The sequence below is a fragment of the Culex pipiens genome, chromosome 1, assembly GCF_016801865.2.
Source record: "Culex pipiens pallens isolate TS chromosome 1, TS_CPP_V2, whole genome shotgun sequence".
In the NCBI taxonomy this organism is placed as follows: domain Eukaryota; kingdom Metazoa; phylum Arthropoda; class Insecta; order Diptera; family Culicidae; genus Culex; species Culex pipiens.
The window spans coordinates 15,284,290-15,310,998 of record NC_068937.1 but is presented as its reverse complement, the minus strand read 5'-3'; the positions used below and the strand labels follow the sequence as shown (position 1 = coordinate 15,310,998).

At 37.5% G+C, this 26,709-nt stretch overlaps 4 protein-coding genes across 7 annotated transcripts; 3 read left to right on the top strand and 1 right to left on the bottom strand.

Moving 5' to 3' along the window:
* Positions 1-21: 21 nt before the first annotated feature.
* Positions 22-870, top strand: LOC120417711 (myeloblastin-like). The gene has a single exon (XM_039579860.2). It carries the CDS (start codon positions 52-54, stop codon positions 838-840), a length of 789 nt encoding a protein of 262 aa, XP_039435794.1. The 5' UTR covers positions 22-51; the 3' UTR covers positions 841-870.
* LOC120417713 (uncharacterized) lies at positions 858-2,230 on the bottom strand. 2 transcript variants are annotated; one of them, XM_052706413.1, is made up of 5 exons: positions 1,990-2,230; positions 1,656-1,844; positions 1,457-1,595; positions 1,120-1,390; positions 858-1,057 (listed from the first exon to the last, which is right to left on the bottom strand). In XM_052706413.1, exons 1-5 carry the CDS (start codon positions 2,179-2,181, stop codon positions 883-885), a joined length of 966 nt encoding a protein of 321 aa, XP_052562373.1. In that variant the 5' UTR covers positions 2,182-2,230; the 3' UTR covers positions 858-882. The 2 variants fall into 2 exon arrangements, with proteins under 2 accessions (XP_052562373.1, XP_039435798.1); XM_039579864.2 differs by lacking the exons at positions 1,457-1,595; positions 1,656-1,844 and having other exon boundaries at positions 1,120-1,253.
* Positions 2,231-4,429: 2,199 nt separating this feature from the next.
* Positions 4,430-7,202, top strand: LOC120417702 (BTB/POZ domain-containing protein 17). 2 transcript variants are annotated; one of them, XR_005605498.2, is made up of 7 exons: positions 4,430-4,791; positions 4,862-5,445; positions 5,500-5,599; positions 6,143-6,461; positions 6,523-6,698; positions 6,757-7,103; positions 7,174-7,202. XR_005605498.2 is itself a non-coding variant. In XM_039579847.2 (6 exons), exons 1-6 carry the CDS (start codon positions 4,753-4,755, stop codon positions 7,018-7,020), a joined length of 1,482 nt encoding a protein of 493 aa, XP_039435781.1. In that variant the 5' UTR covers positions 4,430-4,752; the 3' UTR covers positions 7,021-7,202. The 2 variants fall into 2 exon arrangements, 1 of the variants encoding a protein (XP_039435781.1); XM_039579847.2 differs by having other exon boundaries at positions 6,757-7,202.
* A 10,867-nt stretch (positions 7,203-18,069) lies between these two features.
* LOC120417698 (synaptic vesicle glycoprotein 2C) lies at positions 18,070-25,690 on the top strand. Of its 2 annotated transcripts, XM_039579843.2 has the most exons (7): positions 18,087-18,357; positions 22,795-23,242; positions 23,302-23,659; positions 23,826-24,267; positions 24,555-24,711; positions 25,368-25,495; positions 25,577-25,690. In XM_039579843.2, the coding sequence occupies exons 1-7, from the start codon at positions 18,339-18,341 to the stop codon at positions 25,612-25,614; spliced, it is 1,590 nt and encodes a 529-aa protein (XP_039435777.1). In that variant the 5' UTR covers positions 18,087-18,338; the 3' UTR covers positions 25,615-25,690. The 2 variants fall into 2 exon arrangements, with proteins under 2 accessions (XP_039435778.1, XP_039435777.1); XM_039579844.2 differs by lacking the exons at positions 25,368-25,495; positions 25,577-25,690 and having other exon boundaries at positions 18,070-18,357; positions 24,555-25,312.
* Positions 25,691-26,709: the final 1,019 nt, after the last annotated feature.

The following is a 26,709-nucleotide window of genomic DNA, read 5'->3' as shown; positions in this document are numbered from 1 at the left end:
ATGCACCATTCGACTAAAGGCGGACAGTTTGTATTCAACGTCTCAGGAAGAATGTTATCTTTTATCATCTTGTCGCTTGTTCTACGTACCATTCATGGTTCTGTGATTGCACCACCACGAATCGTTGGCGGTGTAGACGTCCTGCAGGGGGATTTCCCGTTTGCCGTGTCGATCCATCTGGCCACACGCGAGCTCTCCAGCTGCGGATCGGGTTACATCTGCACCGGAACGCTCATATCCTCCTGGGCGGTCCTCACCAGTGCCCGGTGTGTCCAAAATGGCAGTGGAGTTCGAGTTCCGGAAGAGCTGAAACTGCTCGTGGGAACCAAATCGAGGACCAACTGTAGCGAAGCGGTAGAACTTTCGGTGGAGGACATCCGGACGCACGAGGGAGCAAATTTGGCGATTTTGAGACTGAAGTGGGCGGTTATCAACGTGGAGACAGCTGTTCTGAACGAGTACCAACAGGATCTTGGAAAACAGTGCATTCTGATTGGGTGGGGGGCAAATGGGAAGCAATCCGGGCCGGTTGAGCGATTGCAGGAGACTTACGTAAGGGTTGTAGCGTGTTCTGACGGTTTAGTTTGTGCTGTGAGCGAGCGGGAACATGCTGGAGCATGCCATGGTGATCTTGGGGCTCCATTGCTGTGCGATGGGTCAGTTGCTGGTATTTTGGGCAACGATCCCAAGGAATGTGGAGGGCAGATAACGGTATTTGGCGGAGTTCGAGCAAACTATGAGTGGATTCGGTCACAGCTATCGATTACTTCTGTAGTTCAAAGCTGGACCATACTTCATATTTTAGTTATTTCATTATTTGCCAATTTTGTGATAAATTGAATCAAAAATCAGTTGAATTAACATCACAAAGCCTTTTATTATTTACAATTTGGTTATTTTTCTTATCTTCCCTTTTAAACCAGTATCACTGACCCCACTTGAATCCAACCCAGCATTACTCATCTTCTCGATTGCATCCTTATCATCCTCTTCATCGCTCAAGTCTGCCTGCAATCGTTTAAGCGAAATTGACGACCCAGTCGCCGCTTTTGGCATCCTACAAAAGGCAAACAAAATATTTCTTATCTTTTCCAGGTAAACAAGCAAACATTCACCTACTTTTGCTTCGCATAAATCGCCTCAAGTCCTTTCGCCCGTCCGCCCGGGCTTCGCTTCGTGGGCGTTAGTGTTAGCGAGGTTTTGTTGAGCTTTGTCGGACTGCCCGGCATTTCCGGAGGGTCTCGATGTTTGATCTTCAAAAGTTTCATCAAACTAGCACGACGATCTTTGTTTTTGATCAGTTCTTTGACTTTCAGTCCATCTTCCGGAATGGATAGAGGAAAGTTTGCACCGAATTTGTGCTCGTCAAATTTAGCCGTTGCGACGAGGTCTAAAAGTTTTCCCCAAAAAAAGATATATTTAAGTTTTTAAAACAAGTGAGCTGCAAAATAATTACTTCTCTTTAGAACAGCTCCCTCTATTTTGTACTGTTCTATTTCAATGTCTTTTTTAATAAGTAAATCTTTCAACGCACTATTCTCTTCATAAAGTTGTAATAAGTTCCTCCAAACTGGAAGCATAATGTTTTCGGAAAGCTGGAAACAAACATTTGTCAAATTGAAATTGTAGAAATCATTGAAAAATGTATAGCAAACCTCTTCTCTACTAGCAATATTCAGACATAAATTAAATGTAACAGGAATGCCAGAAACATAATATTTTAATTTTAGACCAAGAGTGTTGCCATCAACGATGTTTTCTTGTAAATTAAAATCATCAGCTTTTCGAGCTAATATAGTTTCATTCACGATATCGCAAGAATACTGAATGATTGAATTTTCTTTCTGGAAAAATTAGATTAAAAAAATGTCATTTTTATTAAAATCAACCCTGACATTAAATATGGACGCCCCACAATCTTCTCAGCCACTCACTCTCTCACTCGCGGGGGCTCTCCCTCTCTCTCAGTCACTCACACGCTCTGTTTACCTTTTCGCGTTCGATCAGGTTCCGCACGGAAATCGTTTCGCACCACAGCTGGGCCAGGTCAAACAGGCAGCACTGAATCGTCGTTGATTCCGCGGGGGCCACTTCCGGCTTCCGATCGTCGGAATCACTGGGAACCTTGCGGCGGATGTCCACGATGTAGTGTTTGTCGTTGATTTTGACTAGTTCTTGCATTTTGAGGAGTTGCACTTTTGTTGCTCACTGACGAATTTGCTGTTTGAATTTCAACTGTCACGATTTGTCAAAACAAGAGGGTGGTGAGTTTTTACTGTTCTTGCGCGGGTGGTGAGATAAGAGGAGATAAGTATTGAACTGGATTTTATAAATATTTTCTTACTTTTTTAGAGTAGCCTGAAAAATTCTGATAGAATATTTCGTGACTGGGTGAACGCGTTGGACGGTGCGCACACTTGCCCAGTCACGAAATATTCTAACAAAGCTAGTTCTGTCAGAATTCTGCTAGAACGGTGGAACATTTCTGCTAGAATGCAGTAAGAATGCCCAGCTTTGTAAGAACTCTGATAGAATCCTGCTAGAACGTCGTGTCTGGGTGAGATTCTTGGGAGAAAAAAAGGTTTCAAATGTTTTAAATCAAAATGCTAAAATAAAACATAAACACGCAAATAAAAAACTTAAAAATTCAAAAATCTAAACGTAATAAAATAGGTATTTAAAACTATAAAATCCCATTTTATTTAGTTCTTAATTAAAAATATGCTTCAAAATGAAAATCTGGAATTCAGAATATCAAAAAATATGTTTTTCAAATTCTTAGGTACTTTCTAAATTTTGTTTTGTTTTCTTTTTTTTATTTAAACTTTTATTTTCTTTTAATTTCAAATTTAAGAATCACAATTTTTTTAAATTTTGAAAACAATTTTCATTTTTTTAAATTGTTGCATTAAAGAGTTGAACCAGCCTCCGGTTGAAAAACTCTATAATAAAGAATATTAAATAAAAATTGTTGCATTATTTTTCAAGTTTTAAATTTACGCATGCTTAAATTTTTTAATTTTGGATTATTAAAATTATTAAAAAACGTCATTTTTCGTTTGCATTTTTTTTCAGAACAGCTTAAGAAAAAGGACTTCAGATACTTGAATAGCACAGTCCGAGTTGGGGAAGGGTGTTTCATCTTCAGGCGTTTCATTTCGCTGCGTGAAATTTTGGATTGCTATCCTCTATAGAGCCGAAGTTCTTCGTCAAAATCTTTTCGTGACCCTATACTTGACCTTTTCTTTAGTGTTTTGGTGAAGTTTTACGTTCCTCCCGAGCTCCGTACTAGATTTTTTCCAAAAATTTATCAATATTTCTCGCATACTTTTTCAAAAGGTCTTATGTACGTAGAAAACCCATTCCAATGGCACATTGCTGGTTTAGAAAAACTCATCTAAATTTCTAGAGTTTTTTCAAAGGTTCAATAAACAAAAATTCATTTTTTTGATTTTTTTGGTGTTCAAAAAATCCCAAAAAGCTAATTATGGTAATTTTGTTTATTGAATCATTTAAAAAAAAAACCAGATGACATTATTGCTTTTTTTTCACCATCTATGATTCAAAAATTCTAATGGGGTTACATACATGTAAATCGGCCAAAAATTTCAACGGTTTGTATAAGCACACTCATGAACCTTTGAAAAAATATTTTCCAGGACATTAAAATAAACATTTTCGATTTTTAGCAAAATAAATTTGTATCCTTGTCGAGATAAAGCTATTTGAATTTAGCAGATTAAAAAAAAGGGAACCATTTTTTTTTTTATTTTCTGATATGTTTTAGGGGACATCAAATGCCAAGTTTTTAGGAATTTCCAGACTGTGCAAAAAATCTTTGACTGAGTTATGATAAAAAAAACTCATCGACATTAGAAAAAGGTGGGATGTTTGGGTGAGACTTAGAAAACATAAATTTTCCTGTTTTTTAATCTTTGCATGGCAATATCTCAGCAACTAAGGGTCGTATCAACAAAGAGAATTTTCTCAGCTTTTTAAAAATATTTGTTCAAAATGTGTGCAAACATGGGCACAAATTAAAAAAAAGTTACCTAAAAATGGCTATAACTTGAAAACGGTGCACTTTATCAAAATTTAAAATTTATAGTATAAGTTTTGATTTGTTGAATTTTATTTTGGATCCTACAGCAATCAATCGATTGTTACAATCCTTGACCTTAACACTTAAAGTCAGCTTAATTCAATAATCAACAACATTAAATTTGAATTTGAATTCAAAAGAAAATTTCCCCAAGCCCTTTTACCGGAATCGCTCCTCTTTTTTGCGTCGTACTTTTCTGTTTACATGATTTTTTCTTCCCTCCCATCTCGCCTTCACCACCCACCACCACGCTTGCTTTTCACCCCGCCCCTTTGATGTGGTGAGTTCAGTGCCAAACGTCAAACAGCTTAAATTCGTCAACAAAAATTTTCTTCAAGCAAGAATTCGGTAGGAACGTTTCATTGTGCGAAAATTAAAGTTTTAAATTTTACATTGAAAATTTAGTCGAATGGAGGGGTAGTTAGTTGGGGGAGTAACTTTTAACCGCGAGCATCACTTAGGTTTAGGCAAATTGCGCATCACGTTTTAAATTTAGTGAAAATTACTTGATTGAAAGTTGTTGAAGGAATTCTGGATTCTTTTTTCCTCGAGAAGGGGGAAGATGTAGGTTCCGCTCGGATTGTTTGGAGTGTTGAACATTTTTGAACTGTTTTCGGACAAGATTTTATTGGGGTTGGATTAGGGTCGCGATGGACGAGCAAATGAGTCAAGATTCCAGTGATGTCGAGGTAAGAATTTTGAGGGGGAAAATGGCGATTTTCGGGGTGTTGTCTAAATGTTGGATTTTTTTTCTTGCAGATGAACAACTCGAAGGGCGTGCTGCTCAAGATTGCGAACCTGTACGCGGAGCAGCTGATGTCGGACGTGTGCCTGGTGGTGGGGGACAACCGGTATCCGGCCCACCGGGTGATTCTTTGTGCCAGCAGCGACGTGTTCCAGGTGATGCTGATGAACCCGGAGTGGAACGAGTGCCGCGAGAGCGTGATCGAGCTGAAGGAGGACCCGATGTGTTCGATGGTGTTTCCGCAGTTTCTGAAGTACCTGTACGTGGGCCAGATCAAGGTTTCCATCCAGACGGTGATGCCGATGCTGGAGCTGGCGGACAAGTACAACATCAAGGACTTGGTCGAGCTCTGCGTGGACTACATGACGAAGCACGTGGCCAAGGCGGCCACGCAGGGTTACCTGGTCAGCTGGTTTCAGTACACGATATCGTTGGGGAGCTCGCACGTCAACCTGGCTGCGATTATGAAGAACTTTATCAAGTGGAACCTGGACATTGTGTCGGAGTCGAACGATTTCAACGAGCTGTGCGGAATGATTCTGGTGACGCTGCTGCAGCAGAACGACCTCGTGGTGCAGAGCGAATTCACCCTGTTTGAGTAAGATCCTTGTGAAAAACATGGCTTAAATATTTCAATCTTGATGTTTTGTAGATATCTGGAGAAGTGGCTGTTGTACAAGCGGGACCAACTGGAGAAGGAGCCGGACATGACCGAGGAGGAGAAGCAGTACGAGCTAGTCAGCACGATAGAGGTAAGATTCAATTCCAAAAGTTCCAAAATCCAAGAAACCTGAAGATCACAGACCAATCAACATATTACCGCTGTACGAGAAAGTCATGGAGAGGATCGTGAAGGAACAATGGTCCAGTATTAGGTTGGTGTCAGCTCCGATGAGTGCTTTGGTTTTATGAACGAAGAGCTGGTCGGATTCTCAGAATGGTTAAAGTGGAAAAAGCTGCATCTGAACATTGCGAAGACAAAGTGCATAGTGGTGACAACACGGCAGACCAAAGAGAGCAGAAGGTGTGTACAAATGGATTGTGGAATCGTGGCGCGTGTAGAGATGCCCTCGAATTCATGCAGGATTCTGCATTCTGGCATTCGATTTTGTGGCGGTTGGTTTTCTGGCAAACCACATTCTGGCGAATGACTTTCTGGCATTTGACCCATCTCCGCAGTAGAGGAATCCGGTGGCGACAATTCCAGTGAAATTGATCTACTTTGTTATAGCAAGCACGCTCTCAAAATTGTCAGCGGAGGGATCAAGTCTGATCTAAAAGCTCACATTTTGCAGGCCGTCTTCGTGCACGTGCGCTTCGCCATGATGTCCCCGTCGGAGCTGGCCAAGATCCTGGTGCGGCCGATCTGCCAACATCACATGGAGTTCTTCGTGGAGCGGGTCGCGATCGGCATGAGCTACCACTCGGGCCAGGAGGAGCGCATCCGGGAGATCCGGGGGCAGGAAAACGGCGCGCTCCAGTTCACGCCGCGGCTGTACACGACGGACGTGTGGGGCCTGAGCATGGCGATCAACGGGTTCGACCAGATCGAGGACTACCGGAGCTTTGTGGCGTGCTTCTTCTCGCTGAACTACCTGTCCGAGTGTCATGAGGGTGAGGTTTCATTGAGTTTCTTGAGAGATTCCCCTGGAATACTGATTAGTCTAAATTTTAGAGCAAGGCATCGCCTGGGAGATTGAGTTCTTCCCGCGCGGCGTTCGCTACAACCGTGCCAAGCTGATCGGGGTGTTCAACATCCCGGACAACACGGAGATCCCCGAGTCGATCATACGGACGGTGCGGTTGAAGGTACTGCTGCAGGAGCGGCTCGAGGAGGATCGGAGGTTTACGGTGAGTTGCGGTCGTCTCAAAATTCAAAAACCAAAACTAAACTAAACGTCTCGAACAGGTCGGCGTCCTGATCAGCGGCGTCCAGAGCAAGATCACGCACGTGCGCACCTGCCACGTCCGGACGGCGTACTTTAGCAACGAGCAGCGCGTGCTCAACATCGACAATCTGATCCCGTACGAGGAGCTGCAGCTGAGCGCGGTCAACCTGAGCCAGCACCTGATTGGGGAGAAGCGGGACACGATCCGGCTGCAGGTGGTGATCGCACCCCTGGGGGAGCACGCGTGCACCGAGACGCCCCCGTTCGAGTTTGGCAACTTATAACAATGCGCGAAATAAAAAAAAGCGCGGGGTAGTTTGTAAGAGATTCAAACGCGCCGCGGCTCGGCTTTACTATTGTTTAATTGGTAAGAGGAGAAACACAGCAACTTTTGTTTTTACGTTGATCGTTTTTAGTTTATTTGAGTTTTTCTGTAGGAGAATTGCAAGAGAATGTTTTGTGGGAAGGAAGCTGAAGGAAGAGATCACACACACACACATCCGTCAAGGGCAAAAGGCTTGAAATTGTGATTTTGCGGAAACAAGCGGTTATATACAATTTATTATATCTATAGGTAGATAACTTCACCTAACAAAGAAAAAGAAAAGGAAGCTTTTGTGGACAGGTGTTGCAGCAGCAGCAGCAGCAGAATTTGGATTACAAACGCGTGACAGGTTTATGTCAACAACTTCATGTGCTAATATTTCACAAAAATACCTAAACGATAATAAAATATTGATGAAAATTTTCCCCCATAACAAATTGAATCTTTTTACTTTAATCCGAAATTCGCAATTAGCAATTTTCAGTGTAAGAACGGGCCTTGACCGATCTTATGCACTAGGTTCCAGACGAACACGCACTGCCTTTACACCTACATCTCACCCTTGCTCTGAGTCAGTACGAGCAGCACGCTAGAACACGCTTTGAGTGTTCGTGCCAGGCATGCACACCTTCTTTTCCGGTTACGCATTTTAACTCGGCCGGGGGTGGTACATTACGTAGGGTTTGTTGTAAGTATAAGCGCCTAACCATTTATAGTGTGCCTATCAACTTTCATTAAAGCAAAAACTGTTTTATTTTTAGTTTGAATTCAAAAACTTATTGCTACTTACTGTATATTGTTTTCTCCTGAAATCTTCCCTATTGTTGAGTCTGTTTATCTGTTGCTATTTCTTTTGTCGCGGTGTTTTGTTAAAATTTTTGGTCCTAAGCATGTTATAAAAGTTTACCAAAAATACAATAGTAATATTTGTGTTAATCGTTTTACCATTCCATAAATTGAGTAAGGGCTCAAACCTCACTTGTTTGAAAAAAGGGTGAAGATTGAAAACAATAGACAGTAAAAAGAATTTATTTTATAAAAAATCAAGTATCAATAGTAAGAGAATGATGAGCGTATTTTGAAGAATAAAAATGAGAAGCTAGATTTATTAGATGTAAAATTAGACAATAGTTAATAAATAGAGATACAAAACAAGCTTAGATTATTGTAATGATAATTTATAGGACAGATAAAGAATTATTCAAAACAATAAATTTGCAATAAAATAAAAAAAATAAAAAGATTAGGCGAATGATAAATAGACATGATATTACTAGTACATTAAGGAAAAGTATATTTTTAAGGAAAAAAAAAAACAAAACAAAGTCTGTTACAGCAGTATCAATTGATAGAAAAGAGTGGAAAAGCTTTGAGAGATAAGAGAATCAAAAGTTAGTAAAATTAAAATCAAATGTTGGATATTAAATAGAAGAATCAGTGAAGAATTAGGAATCAGAAGAGCAAAACAAAAATAGGAGATAGGTGGTAGCTGAGAATGAAGAGAAGAGAAACCCCGTTGTGCGATGTTTCAGGTACATCCACAGCAGTTGACTCAACATGCTACTAATCAAAACAATACCGTCTACAATCACAAATTACTTCCCTTTCCCACATTGTCGCGCCCCTAATACCCCTGGCTCAAGGCGGTTTCAAAAACACCCAAAAGGCAAAAACTGGAAATTTGGTTTATTGGACCTTTAAAAAAAAACTCCAGAAATACTCACTTCCCATAATTAATAATTAATCAAACCGCAGTTTTCTTGTCTGTTTATTCTTTAACGTTTTTAAGCAAATTTAGCACAGCCCGATTTATTTTGTTTTGTTTAATACGATAAAGCTTATCTTTCTGAGTAGTCAATGACCGCAAAGGATTTAAACGGAGTTTCAAATCAATTTTGAAAAATTAACTTCGCGACCATTCTTGACAGCTCGTTCCAAGGGGACCATAAATTATCCATCGAAAAAATGTTGTCTTGTCAATTTATTTATTTTTTGCATTAAAATGAAAAAGATTGATCAGAAAAGGTTTTTAATCGTGTTTTTCCATAAAACATAACATTTTACATAGGGCTTTAGGACCCTATTGCTAAGCTTGGATATGACAGCCATGACTACAGGTAAACAATCACCTATTCCAAAAACACTTTACTAAGTTTGCACATTCAAAATGAATTCAGAAATAATTGGTGTCCAAAATTTTAAACAAACAGTGCAAAATATAATTTTTAGCCCTTTTTAAGTGTAGCCCTCAATTTTAAAATTTTCAGAACATTTTTATTCGAAAGATTGAAAAATTCCACAAATAAAGGAAAATAAATTTGAATTTTGTCAATTTTAGTTCCTGCAATGCACTATCTGTACAACAATTTCTCCGATTTTCAAAATATAAATATAATTTTTTGTCAGTTACATTAGAGCGTCTCATTTCCCGGGGTTACAAAATTCCTGGGATATGGGAAATTTTCAACAAATTTCCCGGGAATTACCGGTATATTTTAAATTTATCGAGAATTTCTACTCTACTCTGATCTAGTTTCTGCTGAATATTTGTACGGAACAGCAACTTTAATGGTCAAAATCAGTATAAGGACCAATTCATGACTTGACTGCTTGTCAAAAATCATACAATTTAAAAAAATAGATATATTTCCTTTTTTTAAATGCCGCCTTTCAAATCGTACCAAATCAAAAACTTATCATTAGTTTTTTTTTGTCAAAAAGTATTATTTTTTAATCAAAGTGTTTGGACCAGCGATGGCATAATAATAATCAAAACAAAATCTCTGGACGTTCATCAAGAGAAAAAATCCGAAGGGAGCATGGCTCTCCTCTCTCGCGTACGAATGATCGGTAAAAAGAATCTAAAAAAAATATCATCTTGATTATTCGGCGGAATATCTTTTTCACTACTACACTTGCAAGTGTAACGTCACACGTCGAAAAGTGAGCTGTCACATTTTGTAGATGGGCAATGTGTGTAAACAAAGTGACATAAATATTAGGATGTAACAAAATCACACTTTTTTGCGGGCATTTCAGGAGATGATCCCCTAGGTGTACTGAGTCAGAATCCCAAATATGAGCCCGATTGGTTGCGACAGGACCTGGCGCTCCGGTTTCAAAGTTTAAATGGGATTTAACCCGTAAAATCCGTGCGTTTTGGTTTTTGCCAGCTTTGAGTCCTTCAACGATTTTTTGATTTTTCAAAAACCTCATGAGCTTATAGTTTGTGTTCCAGGGTACAACTTTGCCGAAGACTGCGAAGAGATTTGATATTTATTATAGCTTGTACAATGATTTGAAAATAAAAAAACTTTTTGCCATTAATTTGTTTGATTAGTATTGGCAACACTTTCTTTGAACGCGCGCATCCTGGGCCAGGCGTCGTAAACTGGGTTGTAACTATAGCAACGAAAAAACATCCAGCGTACAACAGTCAAAGTTTGACACATGGAAAGAAAACGCTTTATTTGGATGCTGTGCTTATGTTTTCGATGGTGTTGGAGGATTCGATCACCGGTGCTGCTGTCGTAGATTCCGGTATTCTATTTGGCAGTGAATCTCAGGTTTTAGTTTTTGTAAGCCCACCTGGTTCTGTTATTAATCTGCCATCGACGCGACCAGTTCTGGTGCTAGGTATAACCTGGGGACATGTTAGCGAACCTATGCCCGAACATAGTTCAGATGGTGTCTAGTGAATTGAGGGTCGACCGAAGAGCTTCTTGTGGTTCCACAAGAACTTTTGTTCTCAACAGACATAACAACAAAAACAACAACACGACGCTGGACAAATACAATTTATTAAATACCGACGCGTCGCGACGCACCGTAGCATGCGTTGCATAGTTGGCCGAAAGCGCGCATCAAAAGCTAGTGTTGCCAGAACATGTTTTAAGTTATCAGAAAAACACGAAAAAAGATTTTGTAAATTCTGTACCATTTTTCAGAGCAGTCAAATCTCTTCGCAGTCTTCGGCAAAGTTGTACCCTGGAACACAAACTATAAGCTCATGAGGTTTTTGAAAAAATTAAAAATCGTTGGAGGACTCAAAAATGACAAAAACCGAAACGCACGGATTTTACGGGTTAAATCCCATTTAAACTTTGAAGCCGGAGCGCCAGGTCCTGTTGCAACCAATCGGACTCATATTTGGGATTCTGACTCAGTACACCTAGGGTATCATCTCCTGAAATGCCCGCAAAAAAGTGTGATTTTGTTACATCCTAATAAATATTTTTGAGTGGTGCTGACAAAGAAATTCACAAAAAATCATCAGCAGATTGACTTTCTTGGAGAACTTCGGGAGCGATTTTCTTTTGCGTGATTTGCCTCCTCTCTCTTTCGCGGGTGAAGAAAGTTCGCAAACGAAATTGATTTTTTGCGATTATTCCATCCCTGGTTTGGACAGTGACAATCCATGCTCCACAACTATAAAATTTCTTTTAAATTTGTCTGAGTGATCAGTTCGAGAGAATTTGTATAAGAATAACTTTCACAAATTAAGCTGATACTTAAAAAAAAAAATCATAATAGTGTAATTTTATTGCCAAACAAATAAGCAAGATCTATTTCCAGTAGTGAATGCGTCAGAAACAAATTTTATGTGAATGAAACCTTTACATGAAATTTACAGACAAGCTTATTCGATTTTCTGCATAATTTTAAAACATAGGTGCCAAAAAATAAGTGAAATATATACTTCCGCTTGAACTTCGGGAATTCCCGGGAAATTTACAATTTTTTTCCCCGGGACGGGAAATTAGACGAGCGTCTACGAGAAGCTACATATATTTGCATATATTATATTTTTTAAGAAAAGGGGGAAATGTTTCGATGAGACCTAAAAAATTTCAATTTTCTTATTTGTTTTTCGTTCATTCGCTGTATTTCAGCAATCAGAGGTTAATTCTTCAATGCATTTATGACATTTTTTTAAATTTTCCGAACTTTTCGAGACAAACTTGTTCATGAATGGACAATAGGGTGCCCAGAAAACAATACTATTTGGATGGAGGTAGCGCACCGAGCAGGAAAAACCGTTGGAAAATGGGGTTTTCCAAACATTTTTTCGATTTTTCCCATACAAACTTCACCTTCGAGTATCAATTGGTTAATGTTGACCAAATTTGCTAAAATTTGGCTCACAGTCCTAAAATAGCCCAAGGAATAATGTTCAGGTTGTGGTGCGTGGTTTTGAGAAAAAGTCCTGAAAAAGTCCCATATTCTTCTAATGGACAATCCTCAGCATTATTTAAAAAAAAAAGTTTAGTTAAATTTAAACTTCAAGTGGCTATAATGCTTTCTAATAGGCCCAGTGAAATCCTGATGCAGCTAGAAAGTGGCTTACCAAAAACTTTTGCTAGAAAGAGATAGGAAATCTGATGCAAACAAACGTCCAGCTGCCATGTAGACATACTTTGAATGTGTTGGTAAATTTCTGACTAGAAAGCCTTAAGTCTTAAAACAAAAATCGCGGATTTTGTCCCCGTTAAAACCAAAAAAAATCTTGTTATTAAAATTACTTAAAGCTGCCAAAATTGTATGGAGACTTGTATGGGTGAACCAATGACACAGAATGGCTTGTTTCGTCATAGGGAAAGCCCCCACAAAGTTTGAGCCAAGCTAGTCGTGCTGTAACATGAAAAGGTGCATTCATTGAAAAAAGAACTCTTTGATTGTAAATTTGATATTGCACCTTAAAATGATTTTTGGAAAATTATTAAAGTACATTTTATTTAAAATAAGTCTTAATTTTTTCAAAAAATCATATCCTCTGAAAAAGAATTGGATTTTTTCAAATAGTTTTGGAGAACGACGTGTATTTCCATCACGCACCTAATGTTGGCATATCAGCACTTTGGCGTTCGATTACAGGTGCTAAAAAGCGTTTTCAACCCATATCAAGCAAAAAATAGCTTAACTAGAAGTTTTTATCGATGATTTTGCAAGACATTTTGTTTAAATAGAAAAAAATGTAAATAGGACAGAATAAGGACCGAGTTATTTTCTTTTTCTTGATTACATTTTTCTTCCACATTTTTGAAGTCTGTGTCAGTAAACGCTTCAGTTTATGACAGAGGCATAATAGATTTGGACTTCCGGAACATGCTTCAATCGATTAAAATAGAATTTTGGTGAATTCACACCCAATAAATAAAATTGAAAATTTAGTTTTTAGTTAGAATCGCTAATTTTCCAACCACATTGTTGCGTGCTCCGTATATTTCCGTTAGCTTCAGATGCAGCGCCCAATCAGAGGATAACGTGCAGAAACCAGTAGGTAAACCGTATTTCGATCAGCAAAACACTGCTGATTTCGCAAAATAGGTGTGCATTCTGTGCAGTACACCCCATCAAACCGTATGGTTTATCACGAAATGCACCAACTTTTGCAGTAAAGTGTGTGGTAAAATGCAGCTTCTCTTTTCCTCTCATCATCATCAGCAGTATCAGTATCATCACACACACACACACACATCGCGCGCAGAAATGGAAACAATAATCGATCGGAAACAGTTACACTTTTCCTAATAAAATTAATTAAAAACCGGAGCATCAGCAAATGCAGTTAGTCCCGCGCGCGTACGAGAAAAAGAAGTAGAAACATATCAAGAAGAAGAGGCAAAAAATGCACTTTTATTGCGCTATTTGCGCTCATCAACGCGATATTCGTTGTCCGTTGGTCGCTTTTCGGATCAGTTCCACTACGCTGGTGGATAAGTGAGGAAAATTGAGGGAAAATTATAACTCAGGTAATAATGAATTGTGGAGAAAGAATAAGAAATCAACTTTTCTGATGGAATTAAAAAAAATCAGCTAAAATTGTTAAAATTAATTCAAACTGTTTTCCTCACAGTAATTTCGTTATCGAGGCCATCGATTTGCACAAAAAATCCCATAATTAGATGCAAAAAAAAGTGCTTTCAAGTCACGTCCTACCACCCCGTCAGTCGATGCTCACCATGTGAGGGGAGTTGCTCGTAAATAATTTCATTTTCGCCAACTATGGGAAAAGTCAATTATGGCGGCGTTATCACCACAATGAACCCCCCTCTCATTTGACGAGGTGGCGCGAAAAGTCTTCACGTTATCGCCACCACAAACATTCGGACGAAAAACTCTTTCAAAAATCATCAGTCAACAATTTAACGGTCAATTTGAATGATCGTAAATTCACCACGGTAAAATTAAATTCACCACAGTGGATTTAAATTTGCCAAAATTTGCCTTTAAAACAAATTAGATTTCATCTTTGTTTATCTGTGCACCAATCCCGAATAAAAAATGCACAACTCCGCTCAAATTAGTGTGATAAATCACCAAATTGCTCAACAGAAAGTGGGTGGCACTCTTCACCACTGCGCTGTCTCAGTAGAAAAGCACTAGTTTCCAGCGCCATTATCTCATAAATTATTGCACATTATCGGTTTTATAATTTTATCATTAACCCCGCGTCGGTAGCTTTCCATTTTCGCTCCGGCGACTTGACATGACCAAACCTGGGCCACATCCGATGAACCAGAAAGCCAACCACCATCGGGCATAATGGCAGATATATTGGTGCAAATTGATACCATTTGCGATTGGTTTCGAATAAAAAAAAAATGATGGCAATAGAAAGTAAACTAAAAACTAAAAACTAAAAACTAAAAACTAAAAACTAAAAACTAAAAACTAAAAACTAAAAACTAAAAACTAAAAACTAAAAACTAAAAACTAAAAACTAAAAACTAAAAACTAAAAACTAAAAACTAAAAACTAAAAACTAAAAACTAAAAACTAAAAACTAAAAACTAAAAACTAAAAACTAAAAACTAAAAACTAAAAACTAAAAACTAAAAACTAAAAACTAAAAACTAAAAACTAAAAACTAAAAACTAAAAACTAAAAACTAAAAACTAAAAACTAAAAACTAAAAACTAAAAACTAAAAACTAAAAACTAAAAACTAAAAACTAAAAACTAAAAACTAAAAACTAAAAACTAAAAACTAAAAACTAAAAACTAAAAACTAAAAACTAAAAACTAAAAAATAAAAACTAAAAACTAAAAACTAAAAACTAAAAAACTAAAAACTAAAAACTAAAAACTAAAAACTAAAAACTAAAAACTAAAAACTAAAAACTAAAAACTAAAAACTAAAAACTAAAAACTAAAAACTAAAAACTAAAAACTAAAAACTAAAAACTAAAAACTAAAAACTAAAAACTAAAAACTAAAAACTAAAAACTAAAAACTAAATTGACAAAATTGACAAAATTGACAAAATTGACAAAATTGACAAAATTGACAAAATTGACAAAATTGACAAAATTGACAAAATTGACAAAATTGACAAAATTGACAAAATTGACAAAATTGACAAAATTGACAAAATTGACAAAATTGACAAAATTGACAAAATTGACAAAATTGACAAAATTGACAAAATTGACAAAATTGACAAAATTGACAAAATTGACAAAATTGACAAAATTGACAAAATTGACAAAATTGACAAAATTGACAAAATTGAAAAAATTGACAAAATTGACAAAATTGACAAAATTGACAAAATTGACAAAATTGACAAAATTGACAAAATTGACAAAATTGACAAAATTGACAAAATTGACAAAATTGACAAAATTGACAAAATTGACAAAATTGACAAAATTGACAAAATTGACAAAATTGACAAAATTGACAAAATTGACAAAATTGACAAAATTGACAAAATTGACAAAATTGACAAAATTGACAAAATTGACAAAATTGACAAAATTGACAAAATTGACAAAATTGACAAAATTGACAAAATTGACAAAATTGACAAAATTGACAAAATTGACAAAATTGACAAAATTGACAAAATTGACAAAATTGACAAAATTGACAAAATTGACAAAATTGACAAAATTGACAAAATTGACAAAATTGACAAAATTGACAAAATTGACAAAATTGACAAAATTGACAAAATTGACAAAATTGACAAAATTGACATAATTGACAAAATTGACAAAATTGACAAAATTGACAAAATTGACAAAATTGACAAAATTGACAAAATTGACAAAATTGACAAAATTGACAAAATTGACAAAATTGACAAAATTGACAAAATTGACAAAATTGACAAAATTGACAAAATTGCACAGCTAAAAAAGTAGTAATCCAGCTGCGTGTAAAAGGCCTGGCTGTAAAATAAACTTTGCATTATTTTATGGAATTCTGTGTAATATTACACCCTGAAATATGTAGCCTATCAGTATGGGAAACCTACTTAACCGAAATGTCAAGCTCTTATATGCGTTTATCCTAACAACTTTTCATCGGTCTGATGGCCGAGTGGGCTAAGGCGCCAGTCCTTACTGTTGGTGCTGGGTTTGAATCCCGTCGGTTGCAACTTTTTTTTGTGTTTGCAAAAATTGTACATGCAGTGTGTAATATTAAGTGTTTATTTTGACGAAGGTGATGTGCATGCTTTTGCATGCGATTTTACCATCGGATTTTTTGCTGTGTGACAAAATTGACAAAATTGACAAAATTGACAAAATTGACAAAATTGACAAAATTGACAAAATTGACAAAATTGACAAAATTGACAAAATTGACAAAATTGACAAAATTGACAAAATTGACAAAATTGACAAAATTGACAAAATTGACAAAATTGACAAAATTGACAAAATTGACAAAATTGACAAAATTGACAAAATTGACAAAATTGACAAAATTGACAAAATTGACAAAATTGACAAAATTGACAAAATTGACAAAATTGACAAAATTGACAAAATTGACAAAATTGACAAAATTGACAAAATTGACAAAATTGACAAAATTGACAAAACTGACAAAATTGACAAAATTGACAAAATTGACAAAATTGACAAAATTGACAAAATTGACAAAATTGACAAAATTGACAAAATTGACAAAACTGACAAAATTGACAAAATTGACAAAATTGACAAAATTGACAAAATTGACAAAATTGACAAAATTGACAAAATTGACAAAATTGACAAAATTGACAAAATTGACAAAATTGACAAAATTGACAAAATTGTAATAAATAATATCAAAAATTTTACAAAACATTTTTATGCTTTTTTCAAACCCCCTCACGTTTGCCGATGCACAACGGTACAATTTTCCAATAAAAATTTCACCTCGCCATCAAAGTAACCACTAATTTTCCTAGCCAAACAACCGCAGCCCAGCCTACTCTCTTCGGCCATAGATTTTGCCCGATGGGCGAAACCATCACCATCGAGGCAATTTTCAATCACGAATTTGATTGGCGATCTTTGCTGCGCCACCGATATTGTTGATATTGTTTGTTTTTAAATTGTTTGATTTGATTAAATTTTTGATAAGATATATTTAATTTTACAACTTGATTTGAAATTGTTTATCATTTTGACGAAGTTTTCATCAAAGTGACATCCGTGTTGCCAGTTATTCTGATTTAATTTTGGGACATTTTTTTTTCTTTTTATTGACACCGTCTGAAACAGCTACTGTGCAATTGAGGACCAACGCTGCGAACTGATGATGTCGGGATTATATTTAGATCAAAACACGACAGAGTTTATTTTTGATTACAAAACAAGTCGTCATCGCGTCGGGAGCGATCTCAAAACGTGACGCCTCAATACGAAACTTTTAAGAACGTGGACTAACCCACTTAAGAGGTACGAGTACTTGCTGCTTCCAGGCTTAATCCGAGACTAACCTATAATACTAACCCACTATTAGCAGTAGTAGGAGGAATCTGCGCGCGCGCATGACGTTCAGCTGATAAGAATCCGAACACCTTCGCGACAAGATTAAAAGTCTTTCTCCCGCGGGTTCAAGTCCAAGATCAGCTCGAGGTAGGTGGGAATGGTGCAATTTTTGACAGGTGCCATAATGTTGACATGTTTTAGAAACTCAAATTTGATTCTATTTCAGCTAGATTTGAACAATAATCGGAAAACGCCAATAATTGGCAACCTTACCCTTAAATTTCATTGTTTAGAGTGAAAGCCGGCCTGCACTTGGTAGAATACGCTTTCGTTGTGTTTTATACTTTTCTTCCTTCTGGCGCATAATTGGCCGCGGGTTTCGCCTCCTGCTCAGTGACTCGCGAGAGCTTGACCCGTGAACAGGGTGGCCCCAAACCCGTAGGACGCTCACACCACATGAGTTCACCGCGATCGAGAGCGACAGTGAAAGTTATGCGGATTTGATAAGAGTTCGCGGAGAAGCACGTGTGCCATAATAAGCTGAACCTCGGTGAACCGTAAACATGCGGCTGGACGATCAAAGTGAGTTGGGTTTGTTTTGGAGTGTTTTTGAGTACGCTAAGTTAAAATCTAACGACAGATTGAGCAATTATAGCATCTGCCATTATGACGTTTTGACAGTTCACCAATATGCGCCAGAAACAATAAAGGTGTTTACAAGAAGCAACGAAATTAGAAGAAATCAAAATCACACGCTAAAATTTATTTATAGCATCCACCATTATGGCGTTTTGACATTTCTCACTGTCACCTATCTAAACAGTGGCATCAACACACTAAATCTTTAGTGCTGCTACTGTGCATTAACAACAGCCTAATAAAACCGCAAAAGTGGCTGTCATCATGTGGCTTTCTTATCAAAAGCAGATCCCCCACAGAGTCTGCTGCGCAAACCATAAATCATTCGTCTAGCGTCTAGCACGAGGTGCACTTCACGCTAAGGTGTTTGTTAGAAAAACAATTTGCAATGTTGGAGGTGGCAACTGTTAAAAAAAATAGGTTTTTGGAAATAAAACCAAGGTTGTTGACGATAAAATTATTACGGTTCGATAACGATAACTTATTTTTAAAATATTTCTAAAAATGAGTTAATCCAACCAAATTATGTTGGATTTTCAAAGCTTTCTCTAAGAAAATATTTTTTTGATAATATGGTAAGTTTTAAAATAAAAATACTACAAAAATCACAAATTATCGTATTTTCTCGAAAATACAATTCGCAATTTGGATATCAAACGATTTGAAATTTTGCATGCATTTTCTTTATTTTAGAGTATTATATTTATTTTGATGATATGGTAAGTTTCGAAGTATAAATTCTATAAAAAAAAAAACACAAAATATCGTATTTTTAAAGTACCTAAATTTACATAATATGCAATATAGGTATCAAACGAAGTGAAATTCGGAATTCTGTTTCACTGTCCTAGTATTTTTGGAGATGAATGGTCTAGTTTTCACTTAATATTCACTTGACTTAATACTCAAAGACTTAAAATTTCATAATTTGCTACATGGGAATCAAACAATGCGAAATGTGGTATGCTTTTTCACTTTTATTAGAGTTTTTTAATACTAAATTTTTTTACAAAATACCGTTTCTTTTTTGAAAATACTCAAATTTTCATGATTTGCAACATGGGTACCAATTGAAGCGAAATTTGGCATGCATTTTCACTCTTTTAAAGTTTTTTGAATGGAATACTCGAATTTTCACAAAATGCATTTTTTTTGACAATACTCAAATTTTCAGGATATCAAACGGTTTGAAATTTGCATGCATTTTTACTGTTTTAGGGGATTTAGAGTTTTTGGAATGAAATGCTTTTTCACTTTTATTAGAGTTTTTTTTGTTAAATATTCAAATTTTCGAAAATACTTAAAATTTCATAATTTGCTACATGGGTATCAAACAATGCAAAATGTGGTATGCTTTTTCACTTTTATTAGAGTTTTTTTAATACTAAAATTTTCACAAAATACCGTTTTTTTGTTGAAAATACTCATATTTTCATAATTTGCAACATGGGTACCAAATGAAGCGAAATTTGGCATGCATTTTCACTGTTTTAGATTTTTTTTGAATGAAATACTAAAATTTTCTCAAAATACCAAGCAAAATACCGTTTTTCTTTTGAAAATACTGAAAAATTTCATAATTTGCAATTGAACCAATTGAAGCGAAATTTGACATGCATTTTCACTCTTTTAAAGTTTTTTGAATGGAATACTCAAATTTTCACAAAATATGCATTTGCACTGTTTTAGAGTTTTTGGAATAAAATACTAAAATTTTCACAAAATGCCATATTTTTTGGAAAATACTCAAATATTCATGATTTGCAACATGGGTATCAAACTAAGCAAAATTTGGTTTGCTTGTTCACTTTTATTAGAGTTTTTTTGTGAATTGTATTCTTTTGAAAATACTCAAATTTTCATAATTTGCAATATGGGTATAAAACGAAATCAAACTTTGCATGAATTTTCTCTGTTTTAGGGGTTTTAGAGTTTTTTTGGAATAAAAAACTAAAATTTTCACAAAATACCATATTTTTTTTTGTGAAAATACTCAAATATTTATAATTGGTATAAAACGATTTCAAACTTTGCATGCATGGTTTATTTAGGAGTTTTTGGGAAAAAAATAAAATTTTCCCAAAATACATTTTGTTTTTGAAAATACTCAAATTTTCATAATTTGCAACATGGGTATCAAACGAAGTTGGCATGCATTTTCACTGTTTTAGAGATTTTTTGAATGAAATACTAAAATTTTCTCAAAATACCAAGCAAAATACCGATTCTTTTTCGAAAATACTAAAAAAATTCATAATTTGCAATATGAGCATAGAAAAATATGGTATTTTGTGAAAATTTTAGTATTGCATTCAAAAAACTCAAAATGGCATGCATTTTCACTGTTTTAGAGATTTTTTGAATGAAATACTAAAATTTTCTCAAAATACCAAGCAAAATACCGATTCTTTTTCGAAAATACTAAAAAATTTCATAATTTGCAATATGAGTATAGAAAAATACGGTATTTTGTGAAAATTTTAGTATTGCATTCAAAAAACTCAAAATCAGTGAAAGTACATGCAAAATTTCGCTTGTGCAAATTATAAAAAATTCTGTACTTTCAAAAAATAAAGTATTTTGTGAAAATTTGAGCATTTCATTTAAAAAAACTCTAAAACAATGAAAATACATACCAAATTTCGCTTAGTTTGATATCCATACAGCTAATTATGAAAATTTGAGTGTTTGCGAAAAAACAGTATTTTGTGATGATTTTTTTTAATATTTATGCTTTGAAACTTACTACACTATCAAAAAATATGTTCCAAGCGAATGCATTTAAAATAACCAATATTATTGATGGATTAATTCAATTTAAGAAAGATACTAAATATGAGTTATCGTCCACTATCGGCGATATTACCGCCGGTAGAATTATCGAAATCGTTATCGTAAGACGATAATATTATCGACGATAATTCTATTGATTAACAACCTTGGAAAAAACGCCATTATGGAATGGGATATTGACCAATTTAAAGCAATTTTGTATTAGAGTGTCAAAAGACAGCAGTGTTGCCAGATGTTCTGATTTAATTAAAACAAGCTCTTCCCGGCAAACTTCGTCCTGCCCTTTTGAGGTTTCCTGACGTTTCTCGCTTGTTTGGTAATTCAGCCTCCTGTGATCAAAATTTGATTTTACGTAACTTTTCCCATACAATTTGCAGATTTTCGGGAATCGGTTCCAGAGTGGCCAAAGTTGTCACTTGTTGGCGTAAGAACCTTCCTTGGACTTATACGAACCCAAAGCAACAAAAAGCACCTCGATCCGACGCTCCGTATTGAACTGATATAGATAATTCGTATTAAATATCCAGAGTTTGTTTTTTTTTGAAAAGGTCCTATAAACTAAACTCTAAATAGGGGAAATCTACCCTTTCCAATCAAACACCTATCTTCGTCATATGGAGAGTTTGATGCTCGATTAAAGCTCCAAAAATACTATTTGGGCTATAAACTTACCAGCAACAGCACCGCCTCGAGTAAGCACGCAAATGTATGCCACTTACTGGCCGAAAAGATCACATTTAATGCACTTTTGATCATAATTTGTATTTTGCGAGACCACTTCTCATCATTTTGTTGGCACACACAGTGACACACACGAGAATCCCTCAAACGCTTAATGAATATCGCCAAAATTAACTTTTCACTTTCGCTTACTTTTTCACGGCGCTTAAGATATGAAATTGCTTCCAACTACCGGCAACATGCTCTTTTGATCATTAGTAAGGCACTCACTTGAAGAATAATCCCGAAAAATGTAATAAATTAGCAAGCGCCATCAAAAAAAACAAACGCGCCAAGTCGTTTGACGTTTCAATTTTCACTTTGCATTCCACTCGAAGGCTGAAGAAAACCGAGCGAGAGACGAAGGCAAAAAAGAACAAAGGTTGGCCGTCAACACCACCAGCAGCACAGCCAGCGATGCCAGGAAACTTTCCCTAAAAATGCCACTTTTCGTGAGTGTTCGTTTGAACTGTCAGCGCAAATGGCAACACTCGACAGAGTGTTGGAAGAAAAAAGAACTAAGCCGATATTAGAAAAATGGGCGTGGCCCAATGCATTCGCCTCGATTAGAATACCCTTGGGATTTTTTTTTTGTTAAATGCTTGGTAAAGAAATAGAATAACTTTTAGTGAAAGTGAAAATAAACAGAAATGTTCACAAAAACTTGCTCTACTCGTTGGTGTACTTGGTTTTAGTAAAATTCAAGGGAGACTCTAGATTATCCAGCATCATTCAAACACGACCGCTTATTAGGATTAAAATGGGTAGATTTCCCCTATTTACTTTCTAGACAAATGACAAGAAAAATATTTTTGATGGCAACTGCCATAATGGCGCCAAAATGTAAACAAACCTCCCCGCTTTCAGAAAACGGCTCCCCAGTCTCGAACCGCGTCGACATCCACCACATCCAGCTGGAGGAGGGAACCACCATCAACGGGGATGACAAGTGCCGCGTCTACACCTACAACGAGGCCCTGGAGCTGGTGGGCCTGGGTCGGTTCCACACGCTCCTGCTCTTCATCTGCGGCTTCTGTCTGATGAGCGTCATCAACGAAACGCTCAACATGGGCTTCATCATCTCGGCGGCCGAGTGCGACCTCGGGCTGAGCTTCTCCGACAAGGGCATCCTGAACGGGGCGGCCTTTTGCGGCGTGGTGCTCAGCTCGCACCTGTGGGGCTTCCTGTCGGACACGTGGGGCCGGAGGAAGGTCCTGGTGCTGGCCACCAGCTGCAGTTTGGCGTTTTCGGTGCTGTCTACCTTTTCGATGAACGTGTGGATGCTGATCGTGACGCGGTTTTGCGTTGGGTTCTTGTAGGTTCTAAGGTATTCAATGCTTTTTCGAGTTCTAACCTCAAAATTTATTGTTTTAGCATTTCTGGCAACGCTGCCACCTCGTACGCGTACCTCGCCGAGTTCCACACGGACAAGAGCCGCGCAAGTCACGTTTCCTGGGCGGCCATGTTCATGGCCTTTGGCATGATCTACCTACCGCTGCTAGCTTGGTGCATCATCCCGCTTGACGCACAACTCGACCTAAAATTGTTGGGAGCGCGCTACGGTCTTTGGAGACTGTACCTCCTCTTGACGTCCATGAACGCCGTCCTAATCCTCTGCGGAATCACGTTCCTCCCGGAAAGTCCCAAGTTCCTGCTGATCGGCAAGCAGCAGGACCAGGTCCTGGAAATCCTAGCTCGAATGTACCGCTGGAACCAGCGAAAACCGGAACGGGTAAGTTTCTTTATTTTTATAGCACCCGCCATTATGGCGCGCTGTCAAACGCTTTTCACCGCACGCTAATTGAATCGGCACCCGCCAAAGATCGCGTGCGCAACCCAAATTGCTCAATTGTTTACTGATTGCTTACCCACTTCTGCAATTTCTCTCTAACTCGCAGACATTCCCGGTGAAATCGATCGCGCTGGATGCGATCGACAGTGCGTTCGCGGAGGAGATGCAGCGCAAGTCCAGCGCCGGCCTGCGCTACGTTTGGGACCAAACGGTGCCGCTGTTCCGGCGGCCCCTGGTTGGCAACACTGCGCGGGCCTCCTTCCTGATGTTTGGCCTGTTTGCGGCCTCGTCCGGGCTGTTTATGTGGATGCCGGACATCCTGAACGTGTACATCAACTACAAGGACGAGTCGATCACGATCTGTCAGGTGGTCGACATAATCCACCGGAACCGGACCGCGCCGGATGTGCTTGCGGAGGTGGACAACTGTTCCGTCAACATCGACGGGACCATCTTCATGATCACCACGGTCATGGGAGTCCTGTTCCTGCTCTGCTACATCCTAAACGGTGCCATAATCAACCGGGTCGGCAAAAAGCTGCTGCTCAGTAAGTCGACACAGCCCTGCGCAGCTGTCAAACGTCGCAGGGGTGTGAAACGAGCTGCAATTATGGTCAACGCGTGAAAATGAAACCTGCGGTTTCATCCGATAAATTTTCACGCGTTGTTTACACTTTCATTCGCCACGCCACGTGCGTTGACGCATCGATCGCCGATTAATCGACATCAACTTCCATCAAGGCGGCGGCGATCGCGGCGACGGCTGAAGAAATCTCGCGTGTGCCATAAAAACTTTTCACCAATTACGCCTCTTGTTGTTTGCTTCTTCTTCTAGACATTTGGTACGTGGCGTGCGGTCTGGCCGGAATCGGCGCGCTGTGGACTTCCGATTTCTACCTGACGCTGCTGGTGATTGTGGTTTTCCTCGCCGTTGGCTGCCTCGGATCGGTGCTCAGTGCCATATCGGTTGATCTATTTCCAACTAATTACCGGCAAGTAGTAAATTGTGGATCTGTAAAAGCATCACGTGTGTTTGTGTGAGAGGGGCGTAACGATCTCTTTTTTCGTTTGTTTTGGTTGTACGTCATCGCCTGATTGGGACGCCATTATGGCGAACTGTCAAACGGGTGGCATTATGGTAATTTGTTTTGCTGTCATCTCATGTTTTATACAACGGTGAAGGTGAATAAAATTTAATAAAAAATAAATGTGATGCATGTTATAAACTGCAGCCTCAACATTGGCCTTCGTATAACGCTTCCGCATAGTCTGCGGAAGATTTTCAATTCCCATCCCCTAACTAACTTTGGCAGCAGAAAAAATAGCCAGCAATTACTAACTAGCCTCAGCCGTCAAACCATATCGTACGCTCAAAAACCACGCTTTCTCTACCGCGTTGCACTTTCATTTGCCTTTACACGCCCGGTAATCTTCATCACAACAATTATGAAATTAATTATTTATAAATACGATACGATTTTTCTTCCTAACCTTCGCCTTTCTTTCTTCCTCTCCTCCCCATTTCTTCTTTGTAACGGAATCACTGAAAATGCATTCAACCGCGCAATCTTTCGCGGTTTTACATGCGTGCCATAAAAAAAAAAACAACAACAACAACAAACCCACCGGCAACACTGCACAAATCTAGGGCAATGGCGCTCTGCCTGATCCTGATGACGGGCCGGCTCGGGGCCATGGTCGGCAGCAACGTGGTCGCGTTCCTGCTCACCTACAACTGTGATCTCATCTTCGTTCTGCTCGGCGGCCTGCTGCTGGGTGAGTTTTGACAGTTCGCCATAATGGCGGCGGTGCCGCCCTGCTATAAAACGATTGACCTTTTTCCACGTTGTTTTACAGTTTGCGCCGTTATTGGGACGACCCTGCCGGGAAAGTGACGGACTCAACTTGCCGATTTTACCCATTTTTTTTAGACCAGAGTAGACGAACCAATAAAAATGCATACATAATTAGCACACTGGTTGGAATGCTGACTCTGGGTGACGATGACCATCCCAACCTCGACACAGGTTCCGCCGTGGGCGAGCGCGGTCGAAAGTTGTTGAGCGCGAATCCCGTGTTCATCAACTGGTTATCGTATAGTTTCTTCGGAGGGGGAGTTGGTTTATGATCGCTTATTAGTACCCAATTAAACGGTTTTGATGGACTACCTTCACTTCGCTGATATTTCTTGATCTTTTTTGCATAATCGACTCTGTCAACGGGGGGAAGTGACTAATTAACGCAATTATGCGACATCGATCATGTGTTGTGGGTTTTTGGTGACAGGAGATATGTTATGTTTGAACCTGTTTAAACAATTTATGATTTTGAAATAAAATCAAAATGAATCACAGTTCACGGTTATCAAATTTTCAGATAAAAATTCAAACATGACCATAAAAGTGTTCTAAAGTGATTTGGAAATGTTAAAACCAAGATGGTTGCCAAAATGACGGTGAATAAATATTGGAAAAATATTTTCCACATTCCCTATCACCTTTTGATTTTTTTATAATATTACTAAGACCATTACAGATGATAAGAAAAGTATCATTCCTGTATTTCATCTTTACTTTTACAGTGTGCCTTCCTCGTTGATGAAAAACTTTATAAACACTCGAAAAATGAGCAATTCTCTGAGATTTCGGTCATTCGATTTTTTTTGTATTTTTTAATCCGGGTGAAACTTTTTTGGTGCCTTCGGTATGCCCAAAGAAGCCATTTTGCATCATTAGTTTGTCCATATAATTTTCCATACAAAGTTGGCAGCTGTCCATACAAAAATGATGTATGAAAATTCAAAAATCTGTATCTTTTGAAGGAATTTTTTGATCGATTTGGTGTCTTCGGCAAAGTTGTAGGTATGGATATGGACTACACTGAAAAAAAATGATACACGGTAAAAAAAATTTTGGTGATTTTTTATTTAGCTTTTTGACACAAAAACTTGATTTGCAAAAAAACACTATTTTTAATTTTTTTTATTTTTT